Genomic DNA, 21,689 nt, shown 5'->3' on the forward strand with positions numbered 1-21,689 from the left:
AAGAGCCTCAGTTACAGAAGGCAGCACAAGTCCCAGACTGCTCTAGTCTTCACAACCGATGATGAAACAAACTTCTCTTTGTGGAGAAGGCTTATTGAGTCACAAGTCAACATCCTTCTTGCTTCCATTTTGACCAGTCTCATATTGCTTCTTGGGCTTAGCCCTTGGCTTAATAGTAAATCTTAACACTCTCTGCTTTCAGCCAAGCCTCTAAGTTTGCCTACAGCAAAGATGATGTGTCTCTGGGATTTGATAGGTTGCATAAAAGAAGCAATGAGACCATGATATGGAATCAGTATGCTTACTTAGAAAGAGCCTGCTCATTGCCACCTTTAAGGATGGAGTTTCTTTGGAAAATGAGTTTTGCGGTTATGAATGTGCTTTGAAAAGTGAGCTCCAAATAAGCTGTCCAAGTAAGAAACCCCATACCATGACCCCGTTCTTAGCTCTGTTGTGTTTAACTTTGTTTAATGTCAGTTTCAGCTGAACATGTCTCCATTGCCTAATGGAGTAGTGGACACTTTCTACAGCCACCAGTGTGACAGAGAAGCTGGATGCTTTGCTCTAAGTGTAGGCTTGGCAGGCAACAGAGGGTACTGAGGAACACGTGTTAGTCCTTAGCCATGGGACCAGATAATGAAATTGGGTCAGATATTGTTGGGTGATAACTAAGACTGTCTTGGAACCCCTGTGCTGCCATTCATTGGGATATTGGAAGGCTATTCATTAGCTTATGTCTAATATTAGAGCATGTGGCTAACAAGGCCAGAGAGCAAGTTAATTTCCTGAGTGGATCTGTGATCTCTTTTAAAGGTCTCTCTTATCCTCTGTGCCTCCCTGAATGGGTAAGGGGAAGTGAGGAGTATTTGGCTCTGTCAGATGCCTCAGACCGATCTTCAGACCAGCTGACCCTGGTCAAGCGTTTCTCGTTAAATGGCAAGCCCATAGAAGGTGAGGCATTTAATCAACATAAATAGGCCATTAATCAAAATTTGTCAGTATCTGACCTGATTAAACGTTTAATTAGAGTTACAGAAGTCCTGTTTATATCAGCAAACATAGAACACGTTAATCAGTATCTCTTTGATTTCTGAGAACTCATAATGCCAGAGTCTAAGCCTCGCCTTGCCTTTCCCTGAGACTAATAGCTCAATTTAAATATTTGTTTTTGACCTTGAGTTCCAATTATGTGCAAGACTGGTACAGAATTTGAGTTTTTCATTCTATGTAAATAGAGTTATATCTTCTTCATTGGGTGGTTAAATTACCCCCAGACTTAGTGGTTTAAAACAAGAAACACTACCTCATTGGTTCTGTGGGTCAGGAATAGGGAGCCAATTTGTGGGGTGGCTCGGGATCTTCTGAAAGCTCGATGGGATCTGGAGGATCTGTTTCCTCGATGGCTGCCTCACATGACTGCTGTGGGCGGAAGGCCTCACTTCCTTACCGCGTGGGCCTTTTCCATAGGCTGTTGGAATGTGCTCCTAGTATGATAGCTAACCTTCTCCAGAACGTGTGATCAAAGAGAGAGCAAGGAAAAAGCCACACCATCTTTCGTCAACAATCCAAAGCCACAAATCTACTTCTGCTTTATTTCATTTATTAGAATCCCATCACTAGGCCACACTCAAGGGGAAGGAACAATTATGTTTCACTTCATGAAGGGAAGAGTATCACCGGATTTGGAGACTGTTTAAAAACCACCACGAGTGGACTCTGAGCCCTAAGGGCCCCCGCTTGCTTCCCTACCAGTACTAACATGTGTTCTGAGAGCCTGGTGACCTTTCTTGCTGTGAGTTCACTGTCCTACCCAGCTGGTGGAACAGGAATAGGCTTTCTATTTTTTTTTTTTTATCCTTCACTATTTGAGCATAGTTGACACACAGTATTACATTAGTTTCAGGTATACAGTTTTGTCATTTGACAAGTTTATGTATCATGTGATGTTTACCACAAGTGTGGCTACCATCCGAGGAACAGGCTTTCTGATTGAGCAGCTACCATAAATGATAGAAGTGGAAAATATTTTCATTGACTCAGAGGCTAAAGTAATAGTTGTAATAATCTCTCTCTAGGGATAGAGTGATGTGACTGGGGGTGAATTTTCTCTCTGCCCACAAAGCTAGTGATGCTTCTACCATCCCAAGGGTGAATAATCAGGACTTCACTCAGTATTCTTTACTAAGTAAGAAGAAAGCAGCAATAGATCTAACCATTGAAGACCCTTTCCCATAGGTTACACTTAAATATGGCCGACAGAGTGTGATGAGGGTAGCTAAGTTCCTTGTCTCTGTGCATAGTAGCCTATAAGGCCATGTTCACATCTGAAAATAGAAGCCTCTGGAGAACACCAAAGTAGATGAATGAAAAAGTCTTCACTCCTAAACACCAGGGTAGGAGTGAAACCATTCCCATCCCTCTCCTCAGTCTTGGCCTTCTCGTCTGCATCCTTTCAGAATAGCGACTTCTTAGAGGCCGTGGCACCATAAGCCAACCCAACTTTTAGCCTTCTAGGTCATTCTAACGTGCAATCTTGGGATGAGTCCCCAAGGTAAAAGCTGATGATACTAAATTCACAGTATTATTGGAATTAGTTAGATAACTGGGCCAGTGTGGGGTGTGGGTATTCTCTATGGGGCAAAGGAGAATGAAAATGGAAAAATATGTCACACATATGCTGATTCCTAAAATTTATATCTCTACCTTAGACGACTCCCCTCAGCTCCAGTCTGGATATTCAGCTGTCTACTTGAATGTTAAGTATCTTAAGCTTAACATGTCCTAAACTTTGAACTCCTGGTTTTTACTACCACCATTGTTCCATCCCTAAACAAAACAAAATAAAAACAAGGCAACAAAAAAAAAAAAACCACCCTGATTCTTCTGTAATTCTTATCTTAGTAACTGGCAACTCCATTCTTAGAATTATTCAAGCCAGAAACCTTGGAGTCATCCCTGACTTTTTCTCTTGCATCCCACATCCAGTCCATTAACAAATACATTAACTCAGCCTATAAAATATATCAGAATCTCCTCATTTTACTGCCACTGCCCTCATCCAAACCACCTTCTCCCTTGCCTATATGAACAACTTCCTAAATGGTCTTTCTTCCACTGTTGTCTCTCTACACAACTGTCTACATAGTAGCCAGAGGGAGGCTGTTAAACAAGTAGATCATTTCATACCTTTTCTTGGCACTTATCAGTGGCTTCCTAGCTGACTCAAGAGTAAATGCCAAAGTCACTGCAGTGGCCTACAGAGTCCTCTTCAATCTGGGCTCCTCCGTTCACTCTAATCTCCTCTCCTACCATCTTTGCCTTGCTTACTGAGTTTCAGCCAAACTCCTCCATGCTGTTCCTTGTCCATAATAAGCACAGCTCTGCCTCACGGCTTTTTTGTCTTTTATTTGGAGTATTCTTCCCACAGATATAGGAGTGTGCTACTCCCTTATTTTCTTCATGACTGTGCTAAAATCCACCTCAACAGAAAGACCTTCCCCCCACCACTCTATGATGTATCTGGCATGTGGTAGGTGCTCAACAAATGTTTGTCAGATGCATGAAACACAACTTGAAGCAAAATGTAACTCCTCTGCTTGTTATGTCTTCCCGTGATGGTGTTTTAGTTAGTGTATTGCCATGGAGCTTGCTCCTTGAAATACTTAAGATGGTCTTTACTATTTATTGTGTGAAGAAAGCTCTGAGGAGGGGGAAGCAGGTGGTGGAACAGTAGGTCTGAGCAGTGACCAAGTGGCTTTGGGAGAAATCGGGTGTGGTAGGAATAATATTGAGCCAGCTGGCCTACTCCCTTCTGCAGTGAGGAAGTTTGCCTGGAAAAAAATAAAAAGACATTTCCTGTATAACATCCTCTTTTGCAAACCCCTCACACTGAGTAGTACTGAGCAGGCGTCAGTTGGGTAGGCAGCGGTTATAAAGACAGCTCGGGACCTCCATTTCTGTCCGGGTGCCTCTGGAGGTGGGCAGGGAGGCACAGTCTGAAAGTGGCAGAACTTGGGATCATTTTTTAAGCCAAGAAAAACCAGGCTTTTAGAGGGAGAACATGGGATAAGCCCATGATACAATACTCTATTGTACAGGCTTCTGTGGTCTCAAGATGAAATGTTTTAAAACTTCCCTATCCAAGGGCACTGGATGTAGACAGGGCCAGAATTACCTTCATTTGGTAATGGCTGTAGAACCGAAGCATGGAACGATTAAAGAACAAGCAAAACTAGAATCTGGACCAGGCTTCTTGATTCTCTTTCCTGTCTTGGCCAAGAAAGTGACATCTGGCCTACTCTGCATTGTACTGCTTTCACATTACTATAACCGGTGAGGAATATGGTGGAAAGTATCGTTAGGATCAAAGGAGACTAAATTCAAAGAATTAGTCTTTATCTCTGATTTCTTAGATCCTTGAAACTTACCTAATTTTTAAACCACAGGTGCTATTTCTTCGTAAGTGATCCTGTAACGCAGAGAAGACCAGCAACGTCTAGCATATCTAGAAATTCCCCCAAGATTGGGTTTATTGAGATTACTGCAAATCAGGTGTACAGGTCAGATTCTTAAACTGTTAATAAAATCTCTTAGGACACTGGTTGAATTTCCTGTTTATTTCTTTCTTACCCCTTCTGAAGACCAGTTTGCTGGATTACCTCTTTCCCAGAAGAACCTTGCTCATTGATGCACATCAGATAGCTTCTCCATGCATTGATTGTTTTTACATACCTTGCAATGGGACTTGATTTTGGGTGTTTGATTTTAGGGCTCTCCCATTTCCTTAAAGGAATATAGGACATTTGATAGAATCCATAATTGCTATTACTGCAGTTTGAAAAAAACCAAAAACCTATGACTGGAAAAGGAGATGATAATAGCTTCTGTGTGCTTTTTTTTTTTTTTTTTTTTTAAGAATGTTTTAATTTAGGGCAGTTGAGCCTGTGTCCTCTCTTCCAGAAGGTTAGAGAACCCACCTACATTGTTAGTACAACTTCACATAATGGTAATCCTGGTATCTGCTTGGGCTGCTTTGTTGGGTGGTAGGTAGAGAATAGGTTGGTTCCATTGCTCAGTTCTGACCTGAAGTTCATGTTGTCAAAGATTTTTATGAGGATAGGCCTAGAGACTGGTTGTATTAGAAGCAGAGCTCTGAGTCAGTAGGTGGGACCTTTGTATCCTATTCAGAGTCGGCTCTTGTGGTAACTGTTCAACACTCTTTCTTACAGCTGCTCCTGACATTACTGGCCACAAACGGAGCGAGAACAAGAATGAAGGGCAAGATGCCATGATGTATTGCAAGTCAGTTGGCTACCCGCACCCAGAGTGGATATGGCGCAAGAAGGAGAATGGTATACCCGTGGTGAGTAGGAGGCAGCCCTGATTCTCTCCCTGGGTTTCTGGTTGCTGGAGTTTCTCCTGGGAGGTCCAGACATCTGGACCTGCCAGTTGCTGCATCCTGCCATACTGGCATGGCTTAGGGTCACCCGTTCTAGTCATAAATGGTTACATGATAAATCTGGAAGTCATTGACAGTCTCCGTCCAGCATGGAATCCCTACATGATTTGTTAAAAGCTGTTTTGCTAAGGGATTAGACTGATTTGCCTTCAAGAAGGAGACTGAAGGAGCTTAACCCCAATCTTAAACATTTTTTTTTTAAATTTTAGTCCATTTGTCCTAAAGAAAATATTTTCTTGAAGTAGTTTTAATACACCTTTCTTGTTTTGGAGAAAGATGAGGCAATGAGAACAATTTAGTACATTCCTGGAACACAGGGAGGTCTGATGGGGAATTGAGGCAACATGGTAAAGCGCAAGGGCAGTCTTGGACATTGGAAATCCGATAGTATCTCCTCCCAAAGATGGTTTTTTTTTTTTTTTTAATTTTTTTTTTTTTAATTTTTATTTATTTATGATAGTCACAGAGAGAGAGAGAGAGAGGCAGAGACACAGGCAGAGGGAGAAGCAGGCTCCATGCACCGGGAGCCCGACGTGGGATTCGATCCCGGGTCTCCAGGATCGCGCCCTGGGCCAAAGGCAGGCGCCAAACCGCTGCGCCACCCAGGGATCCCCCAAAGATGTTTTTTTTAAAAAAAAAAAAACTTTTCTAATTGGCCAGATGATTTTTTTTTTTTTTAAGATTTTATTTATTCAAAAGAGAAAGCAAAAGAGAGAGCGTGTACAAGTAGGTGAGGGGCAGAAGGAGCAGCAGACTCCCTGCTGAGCAGGGAGCCCCATGCAGAGCTCGATCCCAGGACCAGGATCATGATCTGAGCCAAGGGTAGACACTTAACGGACTGAGCCACCCAGGTGCCCCAAGGGATCTACTTTTACTGAACCTCTCTGTTTTCCTGCTTAGCTCCAGCCACAGATTATTTTCACTGCTGGGGACTGCTCATTCAGAAGGCAGCCCTGTTAGGTAGAGGAAACCAAACTTGAACATTATGGCTCTTCAAATGGTGGGGATATAGTCTCTGCCTTCTCACCTCCAAACAGCCCTTTTCCAAGATTGAGAGGCATATGGCACATCATTTGGTCTCCTGCCTATCCACTGGAAAAAGATGGTTTGTTCTTAGCACCCCCAGTCTTTGAGTGATTCTCTTTTGGTGCCTATTTTACTTGGCTGCAGGGTGAAAGGCTGCATGCAATGCCAAGTGCATTTTTTTTTTTTAAAAGAATCTTTTAATTTAGGGCAGTTGAGCCTGTAATAAAAATAACTCTTTTCCAATCACCTATCAGCCTGTTTTCTCTTTTATAGACGGGCAAGGGGTAATGTGATGACTTGGGGATAAGATAGCTTGATGGCGCTCCCTTTTAATAAGCCCTGGAAGGGCTATCTACTCCCAGTTTTGTTTGAACTTTTTATTTTTTATTTTTTTAAAGATTTTATTTATTTATTCATGAGAGACACAGGCAGAGGGAGAAGCAGACTCCATGCAGGGAGTCTAACGTGGGACTTAATCCCGAGTCTCCAGGATCACGCCCTTGGCCAAAGGCGGCGCTAAATGGCTGAGCCACCGGGGCTGCCCTATTTGAACTTTTTAAATAATGGGTTACTTGGGATCCCTGGGTGGCGCAGTGGTTTAGCGCCTGCCTTTGGCCCAGGGCGCGATCCTGGAGACCCGGGATCGAATCCCACGTCGGGCTCCCGGTTCATGGAGCCTGCTTCTCCCTCTGCCTGTGTCTCTGCCTCCCTCTCTCTCTCTCTCTCACTGTATGCCTATCATAAATAAATAAAAATAAGAAAAAAAAAAATAATGGGTTACTTTTTTTTAAAGTAAACCATAATTTATGACAATAAATGTAAAAATTACAGTGGTACTAAATACAAAGTTTTTAGCATCCTCATTAAAAAGCAGAGAAATAATATAACAAAATGTTGCTTAAAGATAATCTGCATATAACAATAGTGCAGAAATATTAAAACAAACATGATGGACAAAGATGTATATGGTGAAAGTATATAATGTAGAACAAATGAAATATTAACATTACAGAAAGTGAAATTCAAATAAACATGAAACCAGAAGAGTTCCTTTTTATCATAGGAGGTGTAATCCAGGGGCAGCCCCGCTGGCCCAAGGCGTGATCCAGGAGACTGGGGATCGAGCCCCACATCGGGCTCCCTGCATGGAGCCTGCTTCTGCCTGTGTCTGTGCCTTTCTCTCTCTCTCTGTGTCTCTCATGAATAAATAAAATCTTAAAAAAAAAAAAAAGAGGTATAATCCACAATAAAGACAAAGCTGTCATGATCTTTTTATGCTACATAATACAGTTTCAAAATGAATGAAACAAAAACTGGAAAAATACGGAAATATAGCAAAAAAGCAGTTAAATGGTGGCAGACTTTGACAGATGAGATGGAGGGAAAATGAACAGCACTGTGGAAGACTTGATCATGTAATGAATAAGATAACACAGTCTTTCATACTGAAACCTAAATATCAGTCACTGTTATAAATGTGAAAACGTCCTAATTACAAATTAATTTAATGGTATTTGAAAAGATACCCTTTAAAAATATTTATATATATTTAAAAATTTTTACTACTGTATAGCTGCCATGTTACAGGAGTTTCAGGTGTATAGCGTAGCGATGGACGATTCTGTACACAATGCAGTAGCCACCACCATTAAGTGCAGTCACCGTCTGTTACCATACATTGTTATTAAAATATTACGGACTCTCTTCCCTGTGCTGTACTTTCATCCGAGACTATGGGGTACTTTTGATGCTTCTCCTTAGTCATCAATTCTGTAGCAATAGGACAGGTCCCACTCACTATCTTATTATGCATTGATTGAAAAGGTTAAGGTTTCTTGCATATGATGGTGTTCAAAAACTACAGGTTAAAGGCTTGTGGAACAAAAAAAAACTAATCCCTTCTGATCATAAGTGAAAAACATGGACTTAGTGAACCAGTAGAGCGGGGTTAGAGAAGCTGGCAGCTTTCTAAGTCCTCGAGTTGAAGCTTCAGGGAATAATTTATTTTGAAGGCTTGATTTGCCATTTCAGCCATACCCACACTCAGTTGCAGGCACCACTGTTTGCTATAGTTAAACGTCATTATCTTCCCCTTTCTTCCCTATTTCTGATTATGCTTTAGCTGTTGCCTAACAACTGACACATGATTCCATTTTTGCCTGCCATTACCCCAGTGCTGTACGCTTGTCCCAGCTCCACCTCAACCCCTGCTTGTGTACTCTCCCCTCTGTCTTCCCACAAGAGCCTGGAGCACTCCTGTCCTGCTTGATCACCTCTCTTCTCCACCACCCAGGACAAAAGCTGGCTTTTCTGTGAAGCTTTCCCTGAGTCTTTCTGGCACTGGCCACTCCCTCTGTGCCCCACAGTACTCAGTACATGCCGTCTCTTGGGGCTTCTTGCCGTGTTCCTGTAACCATCCCTTTGGAGGTCTGGTTCCCTCTTAAGGCCAACCTCCTTGTTCACTTTTGTGTCATACTTTTCCCTTTCTGTCTCCCCTTCCCCTTAGTAGGATGTGAGACACGTAGCATACGTTAGTAAATAGCTGTTGATTGACTGAATAAACTTTCCTTTATCCTTCTGATTCTTAAAGGAAAGAGAAGTTAGGAATTTGTCTACTCTGACTGGAGCAAGTTCTTAGCATTCTTTCTGGAGGAGGTTTAAGACGACTTGTCAGAACTCACCAAGTGTGAAATAGATGTGCTAATTCTGAAGTCCTCAGATAGGCCTGAGATTAGCATATATATCTGACTGCGGAGGTCACACCCCTCCTTCTCCATCTTCTTCCTATGATGGTTTCTTCCCTTGTATTTGAAGTAGCATTTTCTAGATTGAGTTGGTCTTTTCTGAGGCTGCAGGATAGGACTTTCATTCACTTCATAGAAGTTGGAGAAGTCTAGAGGACACGGCAGGGGAGGCTTTAACCTGGCTCTGCCAGAAGCTTGCTGATGTGTTGTTGTTGTTATTGAAAGGAAGCTGGTAATGAAGTGCTCACAAGTTCCCTGGACAAAGATGGTCCTAGACACTGCTCCCTCATCCCAGCCAGTGGTCCTGCTAAGACCTTGCCACCTTGTCTTGCACACGGATTCACCTACTCTGACCTTTGTGTGTTCTTACTTTTTCTGCCCCCGAGCAGGACATTGTCAATACCTCCGGCCGTTTCTTCATCATCAACAAGGAAAATTATACTGAGCTGAGCATCGTGAATCTCCAGATCACAGAAGACCCTGGCGAGTATGAATGTAATGCTACCAACTCTATTGGCTCTGCCTCCGTTGTCACCATCCTCAGGGTACGGAGCCACCTGGCCCCACTCTGGCCTTTTTTGGGAATTCTGGCTGAAATCATTATCCTTGTGGTGATCATTGTTGTGTATGAGAAGAGGAAGAGGCCGGATGAAGTTCCTGACGGTAAGAGCATCCCTACAAAATAGCTGTAATGTGGGGGTTGGTTCCTAGGGATGGTCTCCAAGTACCCAAAAAGGACTCTGAGAGTGTTGGGGTTTGATCCCAAAAGGAGAAGAGAATTCTCATACTGGTTTCTCATTTCCTACTGCTAAGATCAGCCATCTAGAGCTATCCTTAGCTCGGTCCCTCCGTTTGGGTGTTTTCCAAGCCCCGGTCCCTTCTGCCCTTCAGGCCCCACATGGGGAATAGGCAGCCACCAGTCTCTTGGTTCAGCTCTGTCCTCCTTCGATACAGATCATCAGGCAGATTGAGCTTGAGGAGAATCCAGGTCAAGCCTAGAAGCCACCCCAAGATCGCAGGCCACCTGGCCTTGCAGGCAGATTTAAGGTATCTAATTGGTTGTCACATGGTTGCCGGGTAGAGCCCTTGTAGGTTACTGCCCCAACCCCTTCAGACCGTTCTCGAGAAGAGCCATTGGAGCAAGCCAGCCTTTGGTTCCCTTGGTTGGTCCCTGTGATGGGTTTTCAAGGTTCTGGGTGAAGCAGGCACCAAGCATTTGGCTTTTCTGTCCCACAAGAATGGTGGAGTCTGATGCATCCATCACCTCTAGTTTGAAGACCGAGACAGCTTAGCAGTAACACCTGGAGCCTGTGCCCCGAGGTGGCACCCTCAGGCTGACTTAGGGCTGGCGGTGGAATTGGATAGGGACACCAGGACTACAGTGAAAACAAGTGTGGGAAAGAACAAGAATCTTAGATTTTTGGACATGTTTCAGTCAGGAAAGCCCTAGGAAATCTTTGTGGTGGGTGTTTTGCTTTGGGGGGGTTTTGGGTCATACACCATTTCTAACCCCAGGATTACAGTCGGGGGGCAGCTGCTGCTGGAGACTCGTGTCAGTAGTACTTTGAGCTTCCTGACTAGCTCTGCCCCTTCCACCCGGTGACATTGCCATCAAGTTAATAGCCAGCCGGCGACTACCACCACTTGCCTGTCGCTGTGTGCACCTAAGTCCAGTGGAGGCTGGCCTCGGGTGATGGTGAGGATGCCAACTGTGGTGTGACCGTCCTGGGCCTGCGCTTGTGCACTCTGGGTTCTGTGCCCTGCCCACAGAGTAGCTGACCAGCAGGACTGCAGCCCCCATCAGGTGTGTCTGTGGAGCATTCCCGAGGGAGGTCCGGTGCTCCCTCGGAAGGAGTGCAGCCTTGCTGGTGGTTTCAGCCTCTCTGGAAGGCTGTGTTTGAGGGCAATGGCCTCTTCCCGTTACTTCCTCTCTTCTCAGCGCCTCCAGAATCTCTCTGCCTGCCCGAGGTGGAAGAGAGCATTACAGTGAGGCCGGCGGTGATGTCTGTTGAAACTAGCAAGGCGCCTGGGAAGCCCGGGTCGCCCCTGCCCGCGCACATCATCCGCAGTGCACCAGGCAGAGGGGCGAGGGGAGGGGCGAGGGGAGTCCGCTGGAAGCCGGCGGGCCTGCTCCCTGCACGAGCTGGTGTGCCTCCGGGGCTTTACATGCCTCCTCGTGGGGCCCCAGGACTGCTGTTCTGTGAGGTGAACGGCGTTCTCGGATCTTCACATGCAGAATGCTTTTCCCTCTAGTTTTTCTCTTTCCTGCTACAAATTAGGATCCCAAGGCAGAATTTTTAGCTGTCGGCCTGCGAGTAAAGGGAGGTGGTGTGCATTTCCCTCTGGCTCTCCAGGAGCGGCTGTCCCGTGTTCTGCAGGGACTTGTCATCCCTTCGGAATGCGTTGGTTTTGCTGAACACCTTGCTCAGCCTTCCCTTTGGAAAGGTAGAGAACAAAAAGGGAAGAAAAGGCAAAGACGGGCTTTCGAACCTGATTTTTTATTATAAGATGAGGCTGCTGCCACTCTCTTGGCAGAGTGACCCATTGGCTTAGCACGTTCCCCTCAGAGGTTCCAGTCTTCCTCGTAGGCAGCCGTTTTGTTTACCGGGTTGCTCTCTTACGTGTGGAGACATTCGGGTTAGGTTTCAGAGGTGGTTGGTATTGGATCTGACAAGTGCAGACACCTGCCCGAGGAAGCAGCTCTTGTTTTTAAGAGAGAGAGAGAGAGAGAACTCCATGGCTCTCGAACTCCAGGGGCCGCCAGTTAGGTAGTAAAGACCTGTGTGGTCAGCAAGTCTTCTGAATGGCTTCCCGAAGGGAAGGTGCCTCTTTTAAGTGAAATTTTTATAGAAGTGGATGAATCCTACATAAAAGACATGGGTAAGTGCAAAGTAAAATCTCCTTGCTCTGGTCTCTTGGAAGAACTGGAATGTAAGCAGCATTTACGTTTCTGTTGTTGAATTGGGGCGACAGACCTGGGACGCTGGGATTATTGCAGTGTTCGCCTCCTCTCCGCTCCCTTCCCGACAGCCAGCGTGCTCCAGGCTCCATTCTCCATCTCCACACCCCTGCCTTGCTCCAGCATTTCTGCCCCCGTTTTCTTTTTTGTCTCCCTCCTCCTCTCACCGCTTCCTACTCCTGTGCCCCCTTTATTTATTGTCCCCTTGGATTTAATCATTAAAGAAAAAAAAAAGTTGATTGTTCCTCAGTGAGTTTTCCTTATGCCGTGGCTTTTTTTCCCAGCCAGTTTCCCTTCAACCCCTATACAGTCCATGTAAGACCAGCCCCCTCATGCTTTCTGCCCTCATACCCCTCCCCGAGGCTACATGTAGATAGAGGTATGCACTCCTTTGTGGGATGAATGAAGAGGTACCTTAGATCTGATACAAATTGGAGTTTTAGAGGTGATGGATTTTTATCAGATAACCATCTGTGGTACTGTTGACTTATTTATGCCATTGTGAAAATGGTGTTTTTTTTTTTTTTTTTTTTAATGTGCCTGACATGTTTTCTCTGCCAAAATAGGTACTTTATTATCAGGGTAGACTTATGATTTATTTCTGACTCACTGAATTTTTTCTTATATGAAACCGTTTCATGTAAAACTCATAGTATTCCTATTTGGGCAGTCTGTGAGCTCTTGGTGACTCAGCCCCTCACCTCTTTAAATTGTTACTAAGTGAACAATTTAAACAATTTAAAACTATACGCATGCACACATTTGAACTTAGTTTAGTCTGAGTATGCTTCACCAGAAAAGCAAATATTGCTTTAGATTTCTCACATAGAAAATGCTTAGGGTTAAGGTTTAGTGGCTTCCAGTAGAAAAAACAAGAGTTCTCTTAGTTTACTAGAGTCTACTCAGGACATTTTATAAGTAAAACTCACACTAAGTCCCATTAAGGCACTACTGTGGTCTCACTGAGGATCAGTGGGTTGTCTTATAGGTAGATTATCTGCACGTCACCTTTTACCTTCAGTGTTTTCAGTAACAGATGAGTCATAGAGTAAAATCAAAGACTTTTTTCACCTTAGCTCTTGACTACGTTCTCTGAAAATGTTAAATGATAATTATCTTTTCTAAAAAGACTAGGTCCAGTCAGCATCCCTCTAGCCTTCCATCCATCCTACAGCTTTACATGATTGGAGCACAACTTCCTTCTTTGTTGGTTCTCTGCTGACTGAACCCAGAGAGGGATTCATGTGTGCTTCGGGTCTGTCCTCCCCAGTCATCTGGGAGATGGGGCCTTCCCTACCGGCCTCATTGTTGGGGCCTTCGATTCTACTGGACATTTTAGTGACCTCAGATGAAAACAAGAGGACCTGATTTAAGAAAAGTGGTGGCATGAAAAAGAGTTTCTGTATTCACATTAGGGGGGTAATTTTTATAAGCAATTCAAAGGGACTTCTCAAGTTACTGGTGGAGAAGATAGCTGAGGTTTTAGGGGGAGCATTTTTAGTGTCTCTGATACATTCAAACTCTTTTAGACACTCTACAAATAAGAGTTATTCTAATGTTCACGAAGTGTATTAGTTGGGAACATATGAAGCTTTTCTGCCGGCTAGGAGTGCTGGAAAAGAAATGTGACTTTTTTTTTTTTTAAGATTATTTATTTATTTATTCATGAAAGTGAGAGGCAGAGACACAGGCAGAGGGAGAAGCGGGCTCCGCATGGGGAGCCCGATGTGGGACTTGATCCTGGGGCTCCAGGATCATGCCCTGGGCCGAAGGCAAACACTCAACCACTGAGCCACCCAGGTGTCCCAAGAAATGTGACTTTTAAAATTAACATGCAAAACATGCCTGTCATTGTCTCCTAACCTAGGGGTCATCTGAGTCAGTGACAACTTACCTTACGGAGAAAATACAGTGGGACCAAAAATGAAAGGCAACTGGATGTAACCATTAATCTCTCTCTGGTTTAATGCGACTCTGCTGAGATCAGGCAAAATTGAAGCAGGTTTAGAAACTAGAAAACATAATCCTCGGTGAGATGGAGGCAGTGAAAAAGGAGCTCTGACAACACAGTCAACCCTTGGTCACTCTGACTAGAAAGCTATCTTTTTGGAGGTGCTCCCGCACGGGTACCGCGTGGTTTCCTGGGCTTCGCAGGGCGCCCTTCCGGGTGAGGAGGCAGTGGGATGTAGGGGAGCGAAGGCCGTAGCACATCTGGTTGGGAAGAGGTCAGTTCCACCAGGAACCTCACTCTCCTAAGATGGATTCCAGAAGCATCTTGTTTCCCTTCTCCCCAGTCCTCTTCTCTCATCTAGCCAGTGGCTGGGAGTAACCCCCAGGCGAAGAGGAGAGCCACTGTTTAAGCCGCTATCTTTTGTCCTGAGGGTTTGGGGGTATGTTGATATTTGTCGGTTACTATGACTTCTTTTTTTTCCCCCCTCAATTGCATCAAACCCTTAAAACATGGTGGTAAGTGAGCGATATGCATGCTTTTGGAGTTTGTTTAATCTCCGCTTCAGTCTATACGATGCACAGTTCATATGTTAACACTTTTCTTCAAGTTTACTTCATTCACTTTCACGACTAATTTGGATTTCAGTTTGCTGTTTAATCCTCATTTACTTTTTAATTTTCGTACCTTTTTTTCTGTAGTTCTGTTCTTTCCCTCTCTCCTGATTTCCTTGTTAGGGTCAGGTTGTATATTTTTGTCTCACCTGTAAAGGGAGAGTGGTGCCGCAGATAGTGACTCAGTCCAGGACAGTAGGAGACACGAGGCTCTTCTCTTGGTTCCTTGGATTTGGGAAGAGAGCTGAAGTGACTTTAGACACTAGTGTGACCAGCACCTGCTCCCACTTGCAGGCATGGCAGCTGCACCAGAGCCACTGTTGCTAAAACCCCTACATGCAGCCCTTTGCACGTTACCGGCTTGTTGGGCTGGAAAGTGACGTCACTGGGCAGACAGCAGGGCCACCCCCCACCCCACCCCACCCCCGCCCCTGCCACCAAAAGGAAGAAAAGCTTGCGTGTAAAGTGCTTGGGTCAGTTGGGACCGCGTGATGCTTTGAGAAGATTAGCTTGGCTCTCGCGACTCCCCCCTCCTGCTTTTTCCTTTCCTGTTGGGAGTAGGTTGGTGATCTTCTTGTCCGTTACCTTGCTTTAGAATTTTGTTTCCCAGTACACAGCCAGAGCACTGAAACTCTGCAGAGTCTGCTCCTGGGTCTTTATCTTTAAGTCCCCGAAGTGCTTACTTAGTTCCTAGCATGTAGCTGAGCTGGCTTGGCCTGGATGCTGAGGGCCTCGGGCGTTGTGGTGAGGACAGAGTGAAGCAGGGCTTGTGTGTCTCGGTCTTGGTGTGTCTGTACGGTCCCCACTGCATTCACAGCACACAGATGTCTCGGGTGTCCTTGAGTCTTGGTTTGTTCTCTGTACCTGTTTGATAGTGTACTGTTGTTAGTAGCAGAATCCTGTGGACACTGGTGTGTCTCTAGCCTATTGTTTTGGCTGATAAGTCATTGGTTTGTGGTTAGTTTTTTTTTGTTTTTTTGTTTTTTTTTAATCTTTTTTTGCTCCAGTCACTGTGTGTGCTGGCGGTAGCTTTGCCTCTCCGTTGCCTCGAAGGAACAGGTGGAGCAATGTCTCCCTGTGACAGACATTACTCCTGACATGTGCTCCTGCAGATGCCTACACTGAGACTGTGACCTCCATAACTGCTTCATGTGCACCAAGCCCCCTTGTGGAATCCTGCTGAGGTTTTCTGGAAGCCTTCAGTGAAACCAAACCGTTCTGAATCATTTAGTCTGACTTTCGTAAAATAGAAACTAAGAGCACTTACTTGTTCCCTCCCCTTTGTGGGCCTCTTTAAAAAAACATTCCATGTATGTATAGACCTGCCCAAAGGGAACCAAGTTGCCCTTAGTCAAAACAGGAAAGAAAAACCTACAAATCAGAATCGTGAAATACCAATTTAAGAAGGCTTCTAAGCTCAGATAAGGTCAGCTTTTTGGTTTAAAAAAAAAAAATCTCATGGCTCATCTGGATTGGGGTTCTGGTTTTGGCCAGGGCTCAAGAGTTGAGCCCGTCTTTCTGTCTGAAGTCTTTTCTAGAGGGATGTCCCCACTATCCAGCTCTCCCTGGTGTGTCACAGAACATTTTCTGGTATGCATAGACTTGCTGCTGGCATGGCCCAGCCGGGCTGACCCAGTATTAGGTTGACTATTATGGCTTTCTCTTCCTCAATCTCCTCCAGACCAAAGAAGTCTCCTAAAGATTACAAAACAGCAAGGACAGTGTCCTTTGGGGAAGTAAGGATGTGTGGCTAAATGTATAGAACATACACATCCATCTACATTGCAGGACTGAGCCAAAACTGTGCATGCATTCACCACAAGAAAACAAACAGCAGGATTTTACAACTGAAATGTTGGTTTGTCTTCTCATCTATTTAAGAGTGAACCACTGGAACTTGGGGACAAGATGAATATACTGATATTGCAGCCTATCTGTCCGCTACAGTTGCAGTTTTTCATGACAAGCATTCAAAGTGTTAACTAAAACCATTGAAACAACATACCTGCCATTAAAAACTTGAATCTAGAAGTAATAACTCCATGAGTGTTTTGCACCTCCAGATGGAATGGCCTTGAATAAATGCTATGAATAGCTATGTTTGCCACTTGCCATTTGCTGTTCTAGTAGTTCTTATGTAGAGTCTCACAATTTTCTCCTTTCTTCTCCTGTCTCTCAATGGATTATTAAAAAACTGAACACCTTGTAGACGATGAACCAGCTGGGCCAATGTAAGTACTTTATTGGACATTGATTCAGTAGTTTTGTATTTGCAGTTGAATGTGTAGCAAAGGTTTTGTGGGGAGGCCGTGAGTGGAAATGAGTGTCATAGTGTAGACCTCCCTAGCCACACGGCTGGGGAACTGATTGGGACAGCCATTTGATTCCCAGGACAGGCGGTGCAGTTTTGTTTTTCTAACAACATGAAGTGGAATGCCACGCAAGAAATTGTTGAAAAATTTGCACATCCTGTATGCTTAAGTTGATAACGTGGGGAAAATAACTGATATATCAGAGACGTCCAGTTTTATTAAAGTTAATTTCAAGCTGGACGATAGCACGAATAGGCCACCAGGCTCCGCTGACAGTGGCATCCAAGGGAGACGGTACGGCAAATTTTGAATCCGTCCAAGATAAGCAGAATCTCCCAGAGGTGGGACCTAAGGAGAGAGAGGCAGGCACGTGGTGCCCAGATTGGCTCAGTGCCAGAGGGCACAGCCCTGTCCGTACCGGATCATCTTTTATCATTTGAGGAGAGACTGTGGTGTTCAGTAGAGAAGAGTCTACTGTTGTTACCTTTCTAGTAATTACAGTCTGTGAATCAAAGGGAAAGGCACCCAGATCCCGTCTGCCTTGGGAGTCAAAAGGATTAACTGAAGCTGTAGAAGCACTTTAGAGAGTATGTTTCTGCAGTGATATGTGCAGTAAAAGTTCTTACTACACCAGGGATGGTAGTAAGTGAAAGGATCCCTGTATTTCCATGTGTTATAATTTCAAGAGTTGCTACTGACTTTAACTTGTATAATGCAATTTTTCCTCCAAAGGAAAACCAACTCTACCAACAATCACAAAGATAAAAACTTGCGCCAGAGAAACACAAATTAAATACTGCTTATAATGTAAGTATGGCCTTCTTCTTTAAAATTTTTAAAAATTACATTCAAATGAATGTGCCTCTGTTGACCTTGTTAGATTCTTCAGTAGTTGGCGTCATGTTGTGGGATTTGTAGCTCATTTCAGAGCAGCCGATACTGATGGAGCAGGTTCTCTCTTTGCCCTCCATCCAGTACAGCAGCTGGAAAGGAACGTTTCAGCTGTGTTGTTCCACACATTTCTGTAAATGCCACAAAAGAAAGACTTTGCACCCTTTAACTGTATCTTTAAAAAGAGGTAAAGAATGTCAACTTAGGTGAATTGTTCCCAGAGGCCAGTGGGTCCCACATGGCTTGTGAGGGCAAGGCAAGAGAGGTGGCCACGCACAGCTGGGCCGGACTACTGTCCACTTTGGCACATGGAGATGGCAGTTTCACACCGCATCCCTGAGCATGCTGTTTGAACCGAAGCCTTGTTTTATGTGGGTGGCACCTGGTGTGGTCTTAAGTGACGGTACAGATTCCCTTTTAATTTCCAAGTACTCTTTCTTTACAGATCATTAGGTTCCTGAAACTGGTGGCAACATGACCTGCTAAATTTTCTGCTTGGACCTCTTTGGTTCTCTCCCCTTTCAAGTGAGCAACACCACAATGACTGTCTAAAGCATGCCTTATTTAGCCTTTCCTGTAAGGGTGACCTAGTCAGGTACATTTTAAACAATGCTTCAGTGTAGAAGGTGTAAACTATTTTGGGCTTGATGTGCTGTGAATGTTGCTTTTTTTCCCCCCTTTGTTAAAATATTTAAGTAGAAGTGAAAAGGTCCTCTGAGGATCGGATTGTGCATGCGCCATTTTTTACTTAATGCAGCTGTTAAATTGGCAAAGCTCTAAATTGCACTGCTGCCATCTAGTGATAACATTTTTGTAAAGTACAGCAAAACCTACAGATATATACAGTATATAAATATATATATATATATATTTATATTTTTGGGGGTGGGAGAAATCCAAAATAAAATAAATGCTTGTTTCATTTTTTTAGCTGCTGATACTCATTCCTTATTGTATGTTGTCAGATGAGGAAAATTGTGCAGTTCTGGTACATAAAGATGAGTAATATAAACTGAAATCTATAGTTTTAAGGGCTTAACCTACGACTTTGGAAGAAGCTGGAACACTCCACTGAATGGATATATTGAATTGCAGTATACATGTATGATTGCTTTTTAAGTGATTCTTTTCTTTTGTTAAATCATGTAAATTCTTAAATCCTTTTGCACTGATGTGTTGAACCTTATTGTACATTCAATTAAGGCAAACTTTTATAATTTTCCTTTTGTTTTCAATGACCTTGAAATGTTACAGCATGGTATTCTATGCAACTAGTTCTCCTCCGGGTTTGACACTGTATTTTTCACATTGATTTAACGGTTGAGTGTAGGCTTTCTTGCCCGGCAGGGTTCTCATACGGTGTGTAACCATAGATGCATGTACTTGTGTTTTGTGTAAGTGTTGAAGTGCAATGATGTATAAAAAAGTGGACTCACCTGTTTTTAAAAATAAAACATTGATAAAAGGTGTTTGGAATAACACTCTTTATTCTCATATCTAATCTTAGGAGGAAGCACTTTTTCAGTGCTTTCAAATTCTTTAGTTCTGTATGTACATGGAGTGTTAATTTCTCAACCCTGTCAGCTTTTTGAGTTCCTTTTCCACCTCTTCCACAAATGCGGGGAAATTCTGATCCATGAGGCACAAGCGTAGAAAGGGGCCTAACTCTTCCGCGTCCCACGTAGATTGTTCATAGACCGGGGGCAGCTCCTCGGACACCAGGAGAGACTATGGGGATTTCAGAAGAGTAGTTTTATTAGAGATTATGGCCAAAAGCAACAGCCTGAATAGAACACAGGAAAATTCTGCTTTATGGAAATATTTTATATAATGTTTCTAACTATACCCAGCAAGGGAGATCAGTTTGCGTCCAGAAGTATTTCAAATGCATTAATGAAATGACGTACAAAGTTAAGACCCCGCTGTAACGAAGAGTACTGTGCTAACATTTTGTGGCTGGATAAAGTCAGTGAACGCACTAGCTTCGTTCATCCTTCCCACCTCACAGATGCGTGGATGTGAGCAGTTCACCACGTGGAGAGTGGGTTCTGAAGGTAATAGGGGTCACAAGCTGAGCATCCGAAGGACAGAATTAGCTCACTCGTGTGTCTTTCTAGTCTAGTTCGTGAAGTCTGACAGGGAGAGGCATGTTAGGGTCACAATCAAGACACGGCTCCACACTTACTCCCCCCGCCCTCAACCCCGGACTCTTTCTTCACGCTACCACCCCCACTCCTGGTGTCGAACACGTAACCTTTTGCAACCACTCATCTGTTCTCCATACCTCATAGCTTTGCCTCTTCCAGAACGTCATAAATGAGGTCATTTAACATTGAGCAGTGTTTCACTTGCTTAATTGCCGTGTGTATGTTGTAACACTGGTAACTTCCAGTGTTTTTAAACCACTTGAATAAGTTGCAAATATTTAGATATTAGACTTCAAATCAAAGTCTGTGTGCTTGGCAATCTGGAAGATGTGGCGACACCGGATCCACGTCTTGTGTGATAAAGGGGTCTCCAGCTCTGCTGTGTCCCCTCTGCTGCCCGGACTCCTCATACTTGTTCTCCTAGGCAGGGGGCCTGTGGATGGCATGGTTTGGTGTGTACGCACACGGTGGAGATTTCTCTGAGAGCTATCCGCGACATTTCCTCGTCTAAATTCAAACCGGCTTCTCTGACTTAAGATAGAAGAGCATGAAAGTAACATGGGGCCCCGTGTAAGTTCTCCATCGAGGGCCACTGTTAATAGGTCAGTGTATCTCCTTCCAACTTATTTTGTGTTTGTATTTATGACAAAAATCATCCATGCTGCTTTGTAATAAGCCTTTTAAAAAACTTAATGTGTTGTGAATATTTTTCCATGTTAATAGATGGGGATATCACTTTATGGACTGCATTTTTATCTCACGTAAGTGCGGGTATACCATGCACTTAAAATCACTTAGTATCCTATAAGTGAACATTTATGGTGTTTCCAATCTTGTTCCTACAATCAACATTGTGAAGAACATCCTTCCTTATGTGCATGTTTGTGTAGTTGAGATGGAATTCTAGATAATAAGACATAACATTAAATTTTATCCATATTGCTAAATTGGTTTCCAAAAAGTTTTACCTTCTGACATTTCTGGAATGATTTTTCCAGAAGTTTAGAGCAACAAGTAGCATCTCTGAGCTGCCAGCTTGGTGCTTTCTCTTGTTTATACGTGGTTCCATACTATGTAAATAAACTAGGCTAAGATACACCTTTTATAGCAACTGACATTTCCTGAATAAGGACATCGCACCCTGCCTTGTTTCCATGTCTTTCGTGGCTCTCGTCTCCTCAGCCACTCATTTGCGCAACCTCTAACCACAATGCGAACATGAGGCTACACGGAGGGGCACTGTGGAGTTTGTCCTGCTGCTGGACAGAGGCCTTGAGGTGATGGTGTTTGTGATGGCTGAGGAGTTAGTAAAAGAAACAGATGTGAATTCTTACTCAGTCTTCTTACCTCTTAAGTTTTTACCTCTGGGACTGTTTACTTTGAGTTAGTGGGAAGCCAGATGGAGAAAACACCCTTGTTTTCCATCTTACACCACTGTTAGCGCCACTTAGTGAATACATTAAAATGAAAATTCAGAGGTGTCGGGTAGCTCAGTGAGTTAAGCATCTGACTCGGGGTTTCAGCTCAGGTCATGAGGTCAAGCCCAATGTCAGGCTCCTGCATCCAGCATCAGGTCTGCTTGAGATCCTC

General features: G+C 43.9%; 2 protein-coding genes across 3 annotated transcripts in view; one reads left to right on the plus strand and one right to left on the minus strand.

Moving 5' to 3' along the window:
• NPTN (neuroplastin) overlaps positions 1 to 19,421 on the plus strand; it is a 68,787-nt gene extending 49,366 nt beyond the window's left edge. Inside the window, exons 5-9 of one of the 2 annotated variants that reach the window (XM_041742596.1) lie at positions 5,229 to 5,362; positions 9,618 to 9,891; positions 16,959 to 16,980; positions 17,794 to 17,868; positions 18,398 to 19,421. In XM_041742596.1, coding sequence (XP_041598530.1) covers positions 5,229 to 5,362; positions 9,618 to 9,891; positions 16,959 to 16,980; positions 17,794 to 17,854 — 491 coding nt within the window. In that variant the 3' untranslated portion in view covers positions 17,855 to 17,868; positions 18,398 to 19,421. The remainder of the gene's footprint in view (positions 1 to 5,228; positions 5,363 to 9,617; positions 9,892 to 16,958; positions 16,981 to 17,793; positions 17,869 to 18,397) is intronic. The other variant, XM_041742595.1, reaches the window with a different exon arrangement.
• REC114 (REC114 meiotic recombination protein) overlaps positions 19,420 to 21,689 on the minus strand; it is a 50,477-nt gene continuing 48,207 nt past the window's right edge. The window contains exon 5 of the mRNA XM_041742597.1: positions 19,420 to 19,680. Within this exon, the coding sequence (XP_041598531.1) occupies positions 19,516 to 19,680 (165 nt within the window). The 3' untranslated portion in view covers positions 19,420 to 19,515. The remainder of the gene's footprint in view (positions 19,681 to 21,689) is intronic.

The sequence above is a fragment of the Vulpes lagopus genome, chromosome 2 (genome assembly GCF_018345385.1).
Source record: "Vulpes lagopus strain Blue_001 chromosome 2, ASM1834538v1, whole genome shotgun sequence".
Classification (NCBI taxonomy): domain Eukaryota; kingdom Metazoa; phylum Chordata; class Mammalia; order Carnivora; family Canidae; genus Vulpes; species Vulpes lagopus.